General features: G+C 29.6%; 3 protein-coding genes and 1 long non-coding RNA gene across 6 annotated transcripts; 2 read left to right on the forward strand and 2 right to left on the reverse strand.

Annotated features, from left to right (window-relative positions):
• Positions 1-992: 992 nt before the first annotated feature.
• LOC145973850 (protein brambleberry) lies at positions 993-5724 on the reverse strand. 3 transcript variants are annotated; one of them, XM_083103454.1, is made up of 9 exons: positions 5493-5724; positions 4664-5065; positions 3764-3949; positions 3392-3614; positions 3010-3306; positions 2606-2818; positions 2198-2428; positions 1832-2120; positions 993-1768 (listed from the first exon to the last, which is right to left on the reverse strand). In XM_083103454.1, the coding sequence occupies exons 2-9, from the start codon at positions 5042-5044 to the stop codon at positions 1624-1626; spliced, it is 1965 nt and encodes a 654-aa protein (XP_082959580.1). In that variant the 5' UTR covers positions 5045-5065; positions 5493-5724; the 3' UTR covers positions 993-1623. The 3 variants fall into 3 exon arrangements, with proteins under 3 accessions (XP_082959580.1, XP_082959581.1, XP_082959579.1); XM_083103455.1 differs by having other exon boundaries at positions 5632-5714; XM_083103453.1 differs by having other exon boundaries at positions 995-1768; positions 5142-5724.
• On the forward strand, positions 5227-8571 carry LOC145973854 (uncharacterized). The gene is made up of 3 exons (XR_014439558.1): positions 5227-5379; positions 5467-5879; positions 5990-8571. It is a non-coding gene; the product is annotated as an uncharacterized LOC145973854 (long non-coding RNA).
• LOC145973849 (nonsense-mediated mRNA decay factor SMG8) lies at positions 5818-10531 on the reverse strand. Its single transcript, XM_083103452.1, has 15 exons — positions 10101-10531; positions 9809-9953; positions 9453-9727; positions 9081-9311; positions 8811-9007; positions 8640-8743; positions 8287-8480; positions 7966-8205; positions 7662-7865; positions 7481-7590; positions 7245-7415; positions 6952-7162; positions 6521-6853; positions 6254-6433; positions 5818-6096 (listed from the first exon to the last, which is right to left on the reverse strand). Exons 1-15 carry the CDS (start codon positions 10139-10141, stop codon positions 5976-5978), a joined length of 2757 nt encoding a protein of 918 aa, XP_082959578.1. The 5' UTR covers positions 10142-10531; the 3' UTR covers positions 5818-5975.
• A 692-nt stretch (positions 10532-11223) lies between these two features.
• Positions 11224-13343, forward strand: LOC145973852 (protein Cryzl2). Its single transcript, XM_083103457.1, has 8 exons — positions 11224-11591; positions 11723-11956; positions 12037-12228; positions 12315-12496; positions 12611-12699; positions 12776-12902; positions 12978-13107; positions 13167-13343. The coding sequence occupies exons 1-8, from the start codon at positions 11370-11372 to the stop codon at positions 13218-13220; spliced, it is 1230 nt and encodes a 409-aa protein (XP_082959583.1). The 5' UTR covers positions 11224-11369; the 3' UTR covers positions 13221-13343.
• The last annotated feature ends 553 nt before the right edge of the window (positions 13344-13896 follow it).

Genomic DNA, 13896 nt, shown 5'->3' on the forward strand with positions numbered 1-13896 from the left:
TAATATGTATAATATTATTAATCTATTATATATATATATATATATATATATATATATATATATATATACACATTACATTTATATATAATTTATATATTAAATTATAAATTATATTAAATAAATATTAATATTTTCTAACTTACAAATATTAATAATAAATTTTATATTACATTTGATAAAACAAGAGAGTATAGATAATTAATATTATTTATCTCTAGTACTTTAAACTTGTAATTTTTAGAGAACAAACAACATACTTTTTTACTCAAACCACGTCGAGATATTTATTAATATTTAAATTGACTCTCCTACATTAAATGAATGATTCATGATATTTAATTACACCATCAATTATTGCAATCTACATAATTAGTAGTGGGAGAGCTTTTTAAAACTGACGAGCTATTTGCATCGCACAATAAGACATTTATGAATGAAGAAATATTCTTGTAATATTTCAGAATTAAATGGATTTTTGCATTGAAATATATATACAATTGTAGAAAAACAACAGTTTATATTTTTATACACAATTTTGTACAAGTTTTATAAGATTATTTATACCATAAATTTGTACTTTAAAATACATCTTTATGAAATAATAAATTATATGTTCCACTATATCAAGTATTATCAAATATATTGTCACTTATAATATTTAAATAGAACTCGTAACTATTGCTATTACCTACTATTTTACATGAAAGCAGGAAAATATATTTTTAAATATATATTACTAAATATATATTATTACTAAATATAAAATTACTTATTGTTAAGAAACATTGCTATGACATATGTGTAATTAAAAATTTTATAACTTGTGTAAGTATATTTTAAAATAAAACATTTAAATTGTATGATCAAATAATATAAATTATGCAAATCATCTATATATAAATATTTGTATAATATTAACATTATATCAAGATATATACATCTGAAATCAGTATCTAGTATCAAGATTAATGAGACATTATTTAGTATTATTGAGACATTGTTGTATTATTATAAAGTTTTACAAAATTATAAAATGTACACAAATTATTCAATCTGTATCAATAGTAGACAACAAAACTGATGATCGAAGTAACGATTGTAAAAATTGATATTTATAATTATTGTAAAATTTTTAATAAATCTTTGTTTATAGTATAATATACAATATGTAACAAGGAAGTATTTATATTGATCTATTTATAAAAGAAATAATGAATTCATAGAAAAAATTTTATTTAAATAAATGGCTATTTAAATAAGATAAAATTTGATTTAAATAAGGGATTAGCTAAATTACATACATAAATAACTTCAATTTGATTTAATCTCTCGATTATCAAATTTTTATTGAATTTTTTTATGAACCTATTATTTTTTTTATAATTAAATCAATAATCAAGTTTTTATTAATTATAAATTATTATACATTATAAATAATTATCTAAAAATTCTCGTAAATTATCAACTCTATTACAATTGTCAAATCTTTTATCATCAGTTGCATTAATTGTTATTAAATAAAATAGAGAGATAGATAAAATAAATAAAGCTACATATATTATGCCCTAAAAACTCAGATTATTACTTTAACTCTTGTTAACAGGATTTAACTATTTACAGAATTCAATCAAGATGACCATTGACAATAGATGTGCCAGTAGAATGATGATGGCAGTAACATTGGCCGGGTGAAGCAAACACTCGACATCTTTTGCCGTTTCTTGTTATTGCCATACAAACCATTTTCGAAAAACCTAATGGGGTGACACTAGAATCATATTTGTTTGGTCATTTTACGAATTATCAATCATTCTAGCGATGTTACATATACCTTTTAGATCGCACTGTGTTCATATTATAACTACGATGTTTCAATTCGGACGCGTCCGTTATATCATTAATATCATTATAATAGTTCTCATGTGACGAATGCGTCATGTTGGAAGAATAATCATATTGCATCTCATCGTCTGAAATATTCGAAAATTCCCGTTTGTAGTTGTACACATCCTCACGATTTCTTTTCAATGGTTGATATGAACAGGAGAGTTCCTCGTGCGTGTTTAAGTTGCGCCGATTGTTCCAAGAACCGATCAAATGTATCAAGTCATTAATTTTTTCTGAAAAATGATTATTATCAAGAATTGTCACTTGATGATTTCTTTCAGACAGTTTTTATGTCAAATCGGGAAAGTACCTTTACAGTAGCTTATTTGTAAAATGAAGAAATTATAGAGATTCCGCATTTTTTTCATTAATTCTTCATGCAATCGCGTCTTTGCTATGGAATTGAAATACGATGTTAATGTGTATTTATGTGCATTTCCATTCAAATGTTTATTTTGACAGACTGGCTTAGCTGGTTCTGTCTTTGCTTCTGAACCGTTTGGTCCAAACATACGTTGTATTCCCAGCATTACAAAATACACTGCATTAAAAAATATATCAAATATAAGTCAATTTATATTGAATTATTATATTATAACTATAATATTATAACTATAATATATTTATATATATATATATATATATATATATATATATATATATAACTATAATATTAATATCATGTATTGTTTTAATGCATATTTTGCACAATACTTACTTCCAGTGATTACAAATATTAACACTGTCATAGATGTAAAATCTAGAGAAGCTTCCATTCCATGTTTCAAGTAAGTAATGAGATTCACTGGCACTATACCCAAAATACTAACTCTGGTTAAAAATGGTGCTTGTAAAAATGCAGCGATTATCATCGCCACTAATATATATGCGATATGTGAAACTATACGAAAGATTCTTTGCACTTGTTCACCTAAAAATATGAAAACTTGAATTATCGATGCATATTTCGATTTTATATCAAATTTATATCACAAAGTAAAATTTTTTAAATATAATATAAAAAAAATTTACTTAATTTAATTAATCTAACAAAATTTTCTTATGCAATTAAAACAGACTGTATTCTTGTATATAATAAATATATCTTGTATAATAATGTACCAGTGTCGTCAATATAATCGGTAATCCATCCCAACTTTTGGTCTATTTCTGTGCGCATAATATTCGTGAGATTCCAAATATATTGAATAGTATTATTAATTTGTGTAAGTTTCTGCATCGTCTGCTCGTAATTCTCCAAGGTTTTCTCATGTTGATCTAATATACGATCAGTGCTACTTTCAATTTTTTCCCAAATTGATTGCATTTGCTCTTGTATACTGATCAAGTCTTGCAACACTTCTTGATGATTTGCACCACGCTCAGTAGCTTGTTGCTCAAGCTCTTTTTGCGCCTTTTCTGAAGGATATATTAAATAAATTTAGAAAGTCTATACAATAATAAAAAGAGTAAAAATAACATACATATGAAAAATATGTAGTACCTAATTTATCTTTTATATCTTCTGCCATGATTGCGAGCTGAGTATGCCCAGATCGTATTAATGCTTTTTCGTTATTTAATTCTCTCAGATTTGATGTTACAAGATTGTGAGCTGTCACTTGAGCGTCCTTCAAGTATTGTTGTTGTTCCAAGAGTGCTTCGTTTCCTTTGGATAATGATGATAGAGCTTTTGTTGTCTGTTCTTGCAGATGATCTTGACTTTCCTGTATAAATCATACAATAAATAAAATAAAATTTTCATTAAAAATAAATATATAAATTTATATATAGTAAAGAAATATATTTATTTTTAATGACTTTTATTTTATTGTATGATTCATGCAGGAATATAGGAATATATGAATACAGATACCCTCAAAGATTTCAATGCTTCAATTTGAGAATGCGCAGATTGCATCAGTTTGTTGACAGTTAACTCTGTAAGAGCACGAAATTGTGTATTTCGAGCTGCGTAACAAACTGCTCTTGCTCTATTACTCATTAAATGATACGCATTCCACATATCAGCATCCATATTTGTTGTACACTGTTGAAGAGGCTAAAAAATAGAAATTATATTTTATACTTACTATAAATTATATGATTTTCTTGCACATACTTCAACAGTGCACTTTTTTTATAACATTATCTTAGCAATTATTTCTAATTATTCATTCTACTTAATTTTTTTTTAATTTAAATTTTCACTAAATATTCTTAAATATTCTTTAGTATTATATTAAAACATCTACTAATAGAGTAACATTAGATACACTAGTATAATGCACTGTATGACTGAAAACTCTGGGGAGGTCTTCAAAAGTAAAAGGAGGGGGAAATGTGCAGGTTTGAACAGGCATGGAATTTACCCCTTCAATTTGTGTCAAAGGATATGGATATTCTGCAGCTATCTTGTATGTTTTGAATAACATAAATCGATTCTTTTATATATTATTAATAAATAAAAAATTTTAATAGATAAGTCTATATCGTTAAAATAATTCTGTTGCATAAATGTCCTCTCAAAATTGCATTTTTTAAATTTTTTTTTAAATTTGGTATACAAAGCATTAAATTATACATTGAAAATATAATAAAATTAATGAAGTTAATAATTCAAAAATGCAATTGTCAATTTTATTATTATTCAAATAGATTTTAAATGATTAATGGAATGCTTAGTTGATATTTTGATTAACAAGATTGATATAATAACAAAAATAACAAAAAGTTTTCATTTATGCAAAGAAAATATATTGTATCGATTATATACCATTTCTTCAGTGCAGGGAAAGATCTTTCTGCCTTCAACTGCTGATTGGCAATTTAGAAGATTTACACTCAGCTTTGCGAGCTCTTCTTCTGACATATCGGAACACGAGGTTCTGATTTTCATAATAACTTTATGTTGACAGATTTCCAATGGAGAAGAAACCTTAACATCTGTTAACTTGGCAGCCTGTTGGAGGAACTTTTCATCTTCTGTCATCGACTCGTAAGGAATCGAGATCAAAGGTACACTATCAGCGACTGAAACAGTTTTATCATCTGTTTTTCCCCATATCCAATCCAGTATAGATGCACTCCCAAGTTTACAATTAAACGACACAAAGAGTATCAACAATAAGAGCCTGCAATCCACTTTCAACTCCATTGTGTCTAATTAATTCGCTGCCTAAAAACAAAAATAAAGGCAATAATCATTGAATATAACTTTGTTTCATATTAAACGATTCATGAAAGATACATACAAGTATCAGAAATTATAAAATGATTTGTTCAAAAATAATCAAAAGATAAATCCATTCATAAACATAGGTTATTTTTTCTCTTCTCACTTATTGCATATTATTAGTATTCGAGTCCGCTCAAAAGGTGACGGTACAAAATACACGCAAACCACAACTAAAAATAGATAACACCAATTGGATCGTTCGAGGCTGTGATTTGCATCGCAGTTATTATAAATTTGTCGTAAAACAATGTCGAGTAAGCAGATATTCAGCAGCTTTTTCACTCGATCGTTTTACATCGCGTCAGCGAGATACGAACCAACAAAATTAACCCTTTTCTCAGATTCAAACGCGATGACAAGCACACACCTGTCACCTGTTTTCACCCATGTGTTTTAACGGTTGTGTCGTTTGAGTGCACGGCCTTTCGTTGATCGACGATCCGCCACTTGAGGGACCCCGTAAAATATTCTCTACGATATATTTATTTTTATCTATTTTTCATTACCTATCTGGTTTAAAGATTATGTTTCATTTATAATTAGAAGGCGAATTAACGTTGCGTTCGAAGACAGAAATGTTTTTGTAAATTCAAGTTGCAAGCCAATCGCAAACGCGAGTGACTTGCACGTGATCACTTGGAATTTTAAAAACGACGAATCATCGCACAGGATCGTACAACGTCAAATCAAGATAAGGTTCGAATGCGCGGGCATTTTATTTTCTATGAATACAAATTCTTGAAAATTCATAAAGGTAAAATAATTCGAATTATACACAAATAAAACGATAACTGAACATTTGTCAAACTAGACAAATGTTTTTTACAAAAAAAATTCTATATCACAGTCTTTATTTTTTTTCAGGCATAACTTCGCTTATACCGTACATCCCGGCTAACAAGCGCCCATGAGACGCAGCTACTGGCTCCTTAGGTGGTAAATATGGTCCTTTCTCACCCATGTACACGTAACTTTGATATTTATTAAGAAAAAAATGACGTGATAAATATTTGAATGGAAAAAGAAAAGTTAAGTAAGAAAATAAATTGCTCATATATAATTAAAAAAAAGATTCTCGATAATTTTAAGAATGTTAACGTGTAAAACAAATTTTTAAAAAAAGGATACGGCAATCTTAAAATCCAGTATGCACTTTGTGATAGTTTGATCGGTTCTTCGCACCCGGTGACGAATATCGGGCAAGGTGGGGGACCAGGTTGAACCCTGGGGTTCAATGTGACATGTACTGGGGCTTTAGGTGTCACCACATGGATTCTCATCAATTGAGCGATCAATACTTTCGTTTGCCTAAAAATGAAAAATATATTTATCCGATGAATAAATTTATGAATTTTATATTAAAAAATGGGTTCGAGATAATAAAATTCTACGGACCTGCAAGGGCACGCAAAGTAGAGTGGCATGTCAGCCGTGCTGGACGTCACTTTATTTCCGCTGTCTTTCACTATTCCATTTCCAGTGGTCTTTAGTACCTTGTCGGGCGCGGATGCCATGAATCTGTGCCCACGTGGACATTCGTATTCCACGCCGACAAATATCTTTACCACAAATTCTTTACCACCCTTAGATTTACGACCACGAACGGTATTAATATTTTGGAAATTTTTGCCTCCCCGCGGACAATAGCCTCCATGAATCCCATGATCAGATCCTGTAAATCCCACCGTAGGCCACAAGGAGCTACTACGCTCCTTTTGATGCTCCAATCTATGATACAATATATTTTCTTCTTTAAATTTGTTTCTTAAAGAGTTGGAAACGACAACTTCATCAATGTAATAGATATGGGACATTTTTTTCTTCACCTGACAGTCACATCCCATGGAAGTAGAAACGCGGAGGTAGGAAATATCCCGGTTTGATGCTGCAATCCCAAATTGTGAGAATAAAGGCTACTCGGTCCCAGACATATCAGGGACCAGCTAGAAAATTGCGGTAGCAAGCCCGATGGTGATTCGGTGTGTAACATTCCAGGCAAGTATTCTGTTGTTGATGGTTGCCTGACTAAAGATTTGTCTGTAAAGAACGTGTATTTATTGTACATCTCGCATTTAATCGCGCAAATTTAACGAACGTAAAAAATAATGCGATAGAATACCTTTAGAGTTTTCCGCGTCGCTGTCAGTTACTTCTATAATGACTTTATGCGAATCACTCGGTGTAAGACTTGTTTTGCCGCTCAATCTGGGAATATCCTCTCCAATCGGATCACTCGTCATCGAGGATTGACCACCGCTACCATAATCTGTAATTCCATCTGTATTGTTTCCTAGAGAAATTAATCAATTAAAATCTTGCTAAGAGAAAATATTTATCGCATCCAATATTACTTGCCATTCAAACTATCTCCTAAACTACAAGCTTGTGTATCTTCTTGTGGTGTAGAAGATCCATTGCGACTAAAGGAATCGTGGCGTTTTGTCGCTGAAAATAATTGCGCTGCCCTGAAAAGAAAAAAATGTACATTGTCTATTTTCTCTTTTTATTGAAAGGCATCTCTAAAATATAATTCTACCTATAGTTGTGTGTGCTAGGTTGAAACACGGGGAATTGTATACTCTCCAATTGTGCGCATCCGCATTGTTTCGCTAACATTTGAAAATAGTCGTGGTTGGCCTGTCTTAGACTGAAAGGATCTTCTCTGGAGTTTTGAATTCGACCACAATTGCAAGCACACACATATCTAACTCCACTGCAATGTTCTCTAGTAGGTAATTCGCTGAAAGTAATTGAAAGGAAAAATTTGATAATTAATAAATATAAACAATTTATAGAAATGTATATAATACACGATCTTTCTTTCTCATAGAGATATCTACCTATCGTCTTCTCTAGGTTCAGTTTGTTCTCCGCCTCCAGCACCTTCACTACCACCTCTGTGAATAGGATTTGTACAAGGATGACCAGTGAGTGACAATACTTCGCACATTTGTCTACCAGCACGCCAATGTTTGTCACATTCGGCCTGTAATTTCTCACTAAACTCTTCGAATAAAGGACCGCGAGCGTGCATCTCGAAAACTGCCATTGCATGCGCTAATTTCGATTCGTGATACGCTCTAAAAAACACATCATTTTAAAATATAATTAGTTAAAATATAATTTTATTTTAATAGCAATTATCCCAAGTAATTTTCAACCTTGTGTAATGCTGTGGCAAGTTCTCCTGATATGCTTGTAAAGCTCTTGGAAGTACTTTGCTACATCGACTTTTACTGAATTTCACATCTGTATCTAATAAATTATGAAGTGTTGACAATTCTTTGTCAGTTTCATGAATAAAATAATCAAATACCTTGTTTGCTACTTGACAAAATATATTTAAATTTGGTATCTGTAAATATCATTCATTTTTAAAAATAATCCAATAAAAGTTTGATCTAATATTAATATTATTCAATAAATATTGATCTCAATATTAATTATATTAAATTTATATCATTATATTGATTTGAAATTAAATTAATGATTAAATTAATTGCTAATAACACACTTCAAAATAAGCTGGTATAGAGTGTCGACCGACGTTGTCGTCAAATCCTTTTGCAAAAGCCAAGTTTATGTGTTGTTGCAAAAACAGTTTAAACGAGTGAGATTCTGTAAATGTATGAAAATGATCTTTATATATGTAGCACAATTTTTATTTCATTTTTATTCATCTTACCAGTCCCAGTATCATCTGTTATGATACTATTTGAATCTAAACTGGCAAGACTTCTAGATGTTGTACCACCGGAACTGATTTTACAGCTTTGCATTAATTTTCTTGCCATGTAACCCAACATATCTCTTGAATCTATATTTCCGGTATGCACATACACAAATTCCTGATTAGCTGGTATCGCAAACAAAGAGTTTGAGCTAAAAACAAAGAAAAATGATTTTGATGTTTTCTTAAGTTTTAATAAGATTTGATATGCTAAATTTTATGTACCTGATATTGGTAACAATTCTATTTTTCCTCAACATATGGTAAATTTGATCTTCAAGAGAATGTTCTAACTTTTTAATATTGGCATCATTATCTGGATTTTGGAATGCTGTAGGACAGGTTTCAAAATAAAATAATACTCGTGGTGAGCATGGTCTGACATTTGCAATCCAATCTTTAGGTAGATTATGAATTGAGTTCAACACATCAGAAAGTTGTGGAGAAATCTTTTGCCTATCATGAAAATGTTACATTATTTTATTACAAAAAAATCCAAATCAACTAAATTTAATTTATATATCTGCATATCAATATTTTTAATAATATATAAATCAAATATATGACCTGTGCTCAAAAAATAAAACTGATGCTAACCTGACTATATCCATAGCACGAAAAAGATTTACATAACTGTAATCAAAAGTGTGTGTTGGATGAGTAAGTATAATCACATGAGATATATGAAACAGCACTAGAAGCGCTCTTGCATATTTATCTCTCATATGCGCCCATACACTGAGAAAATCCTTGCAATTCTGTTTCTCTGTGAACTTGTCATATTCGGTTAAAAGTGTATGAGTATCCAAGAATCCTCTCAAATGCAAGAAAACTGTCTTCTCACGAGGATTATAATACCCTTCAATTTCACACTAATAAGCAAAAAAAAAATAGAATCAAGATACTGTTTGCTAATCACCAAGATTCCAGTTATTCAAAAAAAGATATCTCACCCAAGAATCTTTATCAATCTCTGGTTCATCCATATGATTTAACTGGAGTATGGAACTGAGCATTTCCATCTTGCATCCTTTAGCTTGATATTGAGACTTGCCAAACACCGAGACAATAACAACTTTTTGATCAGTGTACGGAAAACTATAAAATCAATGTTATATAAAAAGATTAACAGAATATCGCATAAATATTTATAAAATAAGAATATAAAATTTAGATAATAATCTTAAATAACAAAATTGTGTTACTATTAATATTCAACATTATTCTTTATGAATAATTCTTTACCTGTCCACATCACAAGGAAGTTTAAACTTATGCGGTCGCATTATGAATTGGTTTATATATTTTTATTTTTTTCAATAAATATTCCCCCAATTTATCGATATACCAGAGAGAAATTATACAAAGGTTTAATTTTATTCTCAAAATTCATTTAAAGAATTTTATTTACATAAAAACGATTGTTTTCTTATTCTTGCACATCCTATAATCTGTTGATTTATATTGTTTTTTTTTCTGAGAAAATTTGTGCACAAGTATCTGCGAATTATTTACATCATAATCACAGGATTTTTTCTGTCAAGTCTAATACGGGCTAATATTCGCTTTGCACGCTCACGTGTGTAATCATTCTGTCTTTATTGCACATCGAATAAATGAATTAAACGAAGATAGAGCGATGCTTTCACCTAAAAGCGTCAAAACGAACGCAGCCATAGAGGGACAAATCTCGCACATGCGTAATTACGTAAACACTAGCAGACGGTATTATAATTCGCAATCAGTCATGTATATATTTTCTTGAAGTAAAGAAGTGTGAATAAATTTTATTAAAAGAAATATTATAAATAATGAAGGAAAGTTAATGTGTGGAAAACTTTCTATAAGGTAAATGAAATGTAATTTATAAATAGTGACAAAATTTAATTTGTGTTGTATCTGCAGACTTAATTTTTTGTATAAAATTTTTATATAAAAATTTTATATAAAAATATAAAGATATAAAAATGTATTTTTATACAAAATTTTATATAAAAATACATATTTTAATATTATTTTAATAAGAAAAAATACAAAAGTTTGTTACATAATAATTATACTAAAATATAAAAATTATATTTAAATTAAAATTTATTTAATCTACATGATTAATAAATATGTTTATCGTATTTATTTATCAGGTTAATGTCATATATATTTAATATATAGTATTTAATGTTACAAACATGTTATTCTTTCTCCTGGAATCTGTTCGAAAATTCTACTCATGGAAATATTGATTTGATCAATCGGAAAGAGATCTTTTGTCCTGATTGGTTAATTAAATTCTACTTTACCCCAGTAATATTTTCGAATGTACCCTCGCATAAATGAGTTTGTTTACCTTCTAGGTTTATCTTCTAGTTCTAAGTTCTAGATATCAGACTGTTTGATTCTTACAATTTGTTAGTGCGCTTTGAAATTTTTATAAAGGTGTGTTATTATTTAAAAGCGCTGAAACATATTGAAATTTTTGCAATGATTACGACGTCCAATTAATTATATATCTTTAATATGACATCGATAGGACATCGATTTTTTATAAAATTATGTAGAAGTAGCTTGTCACCGCGAATCATCGCTACAAAATTCAGCAGTGTTGCTATCGAAGAAAATGCGAAAAATGTCGCTCCGGTTTCGCAGCCGGGAAAAATTCAAGCTGCATTATTAAAAGATTTCTCCAGTCCTCTCGTTATAGAGAGTCTGGAGTCACCAAAAAACGTACAAGCGAATGAAGTAAGTAGAAGAAAAAAGAATTATTGCAGAATTAAGTGCAATTTATCGTTTATATTTATAAATATATATATATATATAAATATATAATATCAAAAGAATATATCAATGATAATCTCAATTTATTTCCACAGGTTCTCATTGATGTTCATTATTGCGCTTTAAACACTTCCGATACACTGCTCAGTAAAAATTTGTATACATTTGAGCCTAAATTACCAACAATCCTGGGTTATGAAGTTGTTGGAAAACTGGTTGAAGTTGGTACAGAAGCAGAGAAGAATGGCTACAAAATTGGTGATAAAGTCATTGCTCTTAACAAGGAAAGATATGGAGGTTTGGCCGAGAAATGTCTGGCAGAGATTGGAGTAAGATGTGTTTAAAATATGGATTTCTTTTCTTGAGTACTTAACACAATATTGTTAATAACAATACTTATCTTATTTAGGATATATGGAAAGTACCCTCTGTGATAAATTCTGTAGATGCTGCGAGCATTTTAGACAACTATATTACTGCTCTGGTTGCGCTAGAGAGAAAAGTCAGTATAGATGAAGATGATATGATCTTAATAAATGTTGGTATAAGCGGTATTAGCCTTGCAGCAATAGATCTTGCGACAAATGTCTTTAGAGCAAAGGTATAATTATAATTCATTTTATGATTGTGATAGTTACAATTTATTTCATAATTAGGCTTTATATATGATATATTATTTTTACATAGGTCATTGGGGTATGTGCGACTGAAGATGGAGCAGATTTGGCTCGAAAGAAAGGAGCATTTGCATCCCTTAAATACAAAGATAAGAAGTTATTAAAGCAAATAGAGGAAATTGCTGCCGAACGAGACATCAAAGCTATTTTTGACGATGTAGATGGAGAATATTTCAAGAAAGTGTTGGATTGGTAAGTTTCAAAGAAATCTGCCAATAGAAATAGATTTTTGGGTGTAGAGAAAAGTTGCTTTTCTGGATTTCCACATCAGGTAAGATACACTAGTGAGACATGTAATATTTTTAGCTTTACCAATGTCTACAAAGATGCAACACTAAAGGATTTGCTGCGCGATGACAATTTCGCTGTGGTGGTGCATCATTTGTCTCGCGAAGGTATAAATCTCTATTTTCTTGAAATAGTCATAATCAACATTGGACGGTTCACTCACTTGTAGCCTCTGTCATGAAGGGCGCATAATCATAGCTGGCACAGCGACAACTATGACGAATGTTCATTCGGAGGCGCAAAAAGGTTCCTTCAGCGTTACCGGTTTTAATCTCGCAGAATACAGAAAGAGAAAGCCTGACGTATATCGGTATGCTATATGTTTATAGTTTCTATTCCTTTTATATAAATAAAAATTTAATTATTTTGTTTACTTTAAAATTAGTCAAGCAGGAGATGAAGTTTTACAATTCCTTGAAGAAGGGCTTATTACACCATCTTGCTCGTTAATTGTTGGCTTGCATAAAATCAATGATGCTTTGCAGTTTGTTTCTGAAAATAAATCTCCAGGAAAAGTAAGTAATAGATAAGATTCGAGTTTTTTGTTACAATGTTATAAGTATAAAATTCACAGGTTGTAATCGACATCAGGAACAAGGAAGCTGATGCAGTAAAAGTGACGAAATAAATAAATTTATATGTAGTGATATATATTTTATACATTATATTAGGGTAAATGTTATTATATAAATGGAAAAATATTAATATGGTTAAGTTATTAAGATTTCATTAATAAAATTTTCTTTTCTAACTCGTGTATTATATTCAGCAAACAAAAGCTAGTTTTTGCAGGTCGTCCCACTCTACATTATAGTTGGCAGTAATTATTAAAATCTCTTACAAGATTGCAATTTTTTTCCAATTTTAGCTAAAGAATGATTCACTACTTGTTTATATGAAAAATTATTTAAAAACTTTTTAATATTTGATATAATTTTATATATATATATATATATATATATATATATATATATATATATATATATATATATATATGCACATAATATATTATAAAAAAATAGATCTTCGCGATCTTTCAATTGCTCAATGTTGTTTTAGTTTTTAAGCCACTTTTGTATTGATATGAAAAGATATTCAGCGTGTAGATTATGTGAAAATGAGCAATTGTACAGAAGACGCAGATCGATCAACAAGTTCTTATCCATCATTTTTAATCTCCGAGGGTATTTCTTTTAGACTTCGACATTAGGCATAAACAGTTAGTTAAAAGTGCTGATTAGCTAGTGACTTAGGAACACGATATGATGTAAATATTCTAAACTACACAGATGTGTCCTGACTTG

Source organism: Camponotus vicinus, unplaced genomic scaffold (assembly GCF_025532165.1).
Source record: "Camponotus vicinus isolate PSW18456_S1 unplaced genomic scaffold, iyCamVici1.0 SCAF_6, whole genome shotgun sequence".
NCBI lineage: Eukaryota > Metazoa > Arthropoda > Insecta > Hymenoptera > Formicidae > Camponotus > Camponotus vicinus.

What these genes read in the sequence shown, in the direction of transcription:
- LOC145973852 (XM_083103457.1), top strand. Translation starts at nt 11,370, where the DNA reads ATGACATCGATAGGACATCGATTTTTTATAAAATTATGTAGAAGTAGC. An exon ending in AATGTCTGGCAGAGATTGGA is followed by an intron (nt 11,957 to 12,036) that starts GTAAGATGTGTT and finishes TATCTTATTTAG; the next exon opens with GATATATGGAAAGTACCCTC. An exon ending in GCATCATTTGTCTCGCGAAG is followed by an intron (nt 12,700 to 12,775) that starts GTATAAATCTCT and finishes TCTGTCATGAAG; the next exon opens with GGCGCATAATCATAGCTGGC.
- LOC145973850 (XM_083103454.1), bottom strand. Translation starts at nt 5,044, where the DNA reads ATGGAGTTGAAAGTGGATTGCAGGCTCTTATTGTTGATACTCTTTGTG. An exon ending in AAGCATTGAAATCTTTGAGG is followed by an intron (nt 3,615 to 3,763) that starts GTATCTGTATTC and finishes TGATTTATACAG; the next exon opens with GAAAGTCAAGATCATCTGCA. An exon ending in AACACAGTGCGATCTAAAAG is followed by an intron (nt 1,769 to 1,831) that starts GTATATGTAACA and finishes ATATGATTCTAG; the next exon opens with TGTCACCCCATTAGGTTTTT.
- LOC145973849 (XM_083103452.1), bottom strand. Translation starts at nt 10,141, where the DNA reads ATGCGACCGCATAAGTTTAAACTTCCTTGTGATGTGGACAG. An exon ending in TTGCCACAGCATTACACAAG is followed by an intron (nt 8,206 to 8,286) that starts GTTGAAAATTAC and finishes TGTGTTTTTTAG; the next exon opens with AGCGTATCACGAATCGAAAT. An exon ending in CCATGGGATGTGACTGTCAG is followed by an intron (nt 6,854 to 6,951) that starts GTGAAGAAAAAA and finishes ATTGTATCATAG; the next exon opens with ATTGGAGCATCAAAAGGAGC.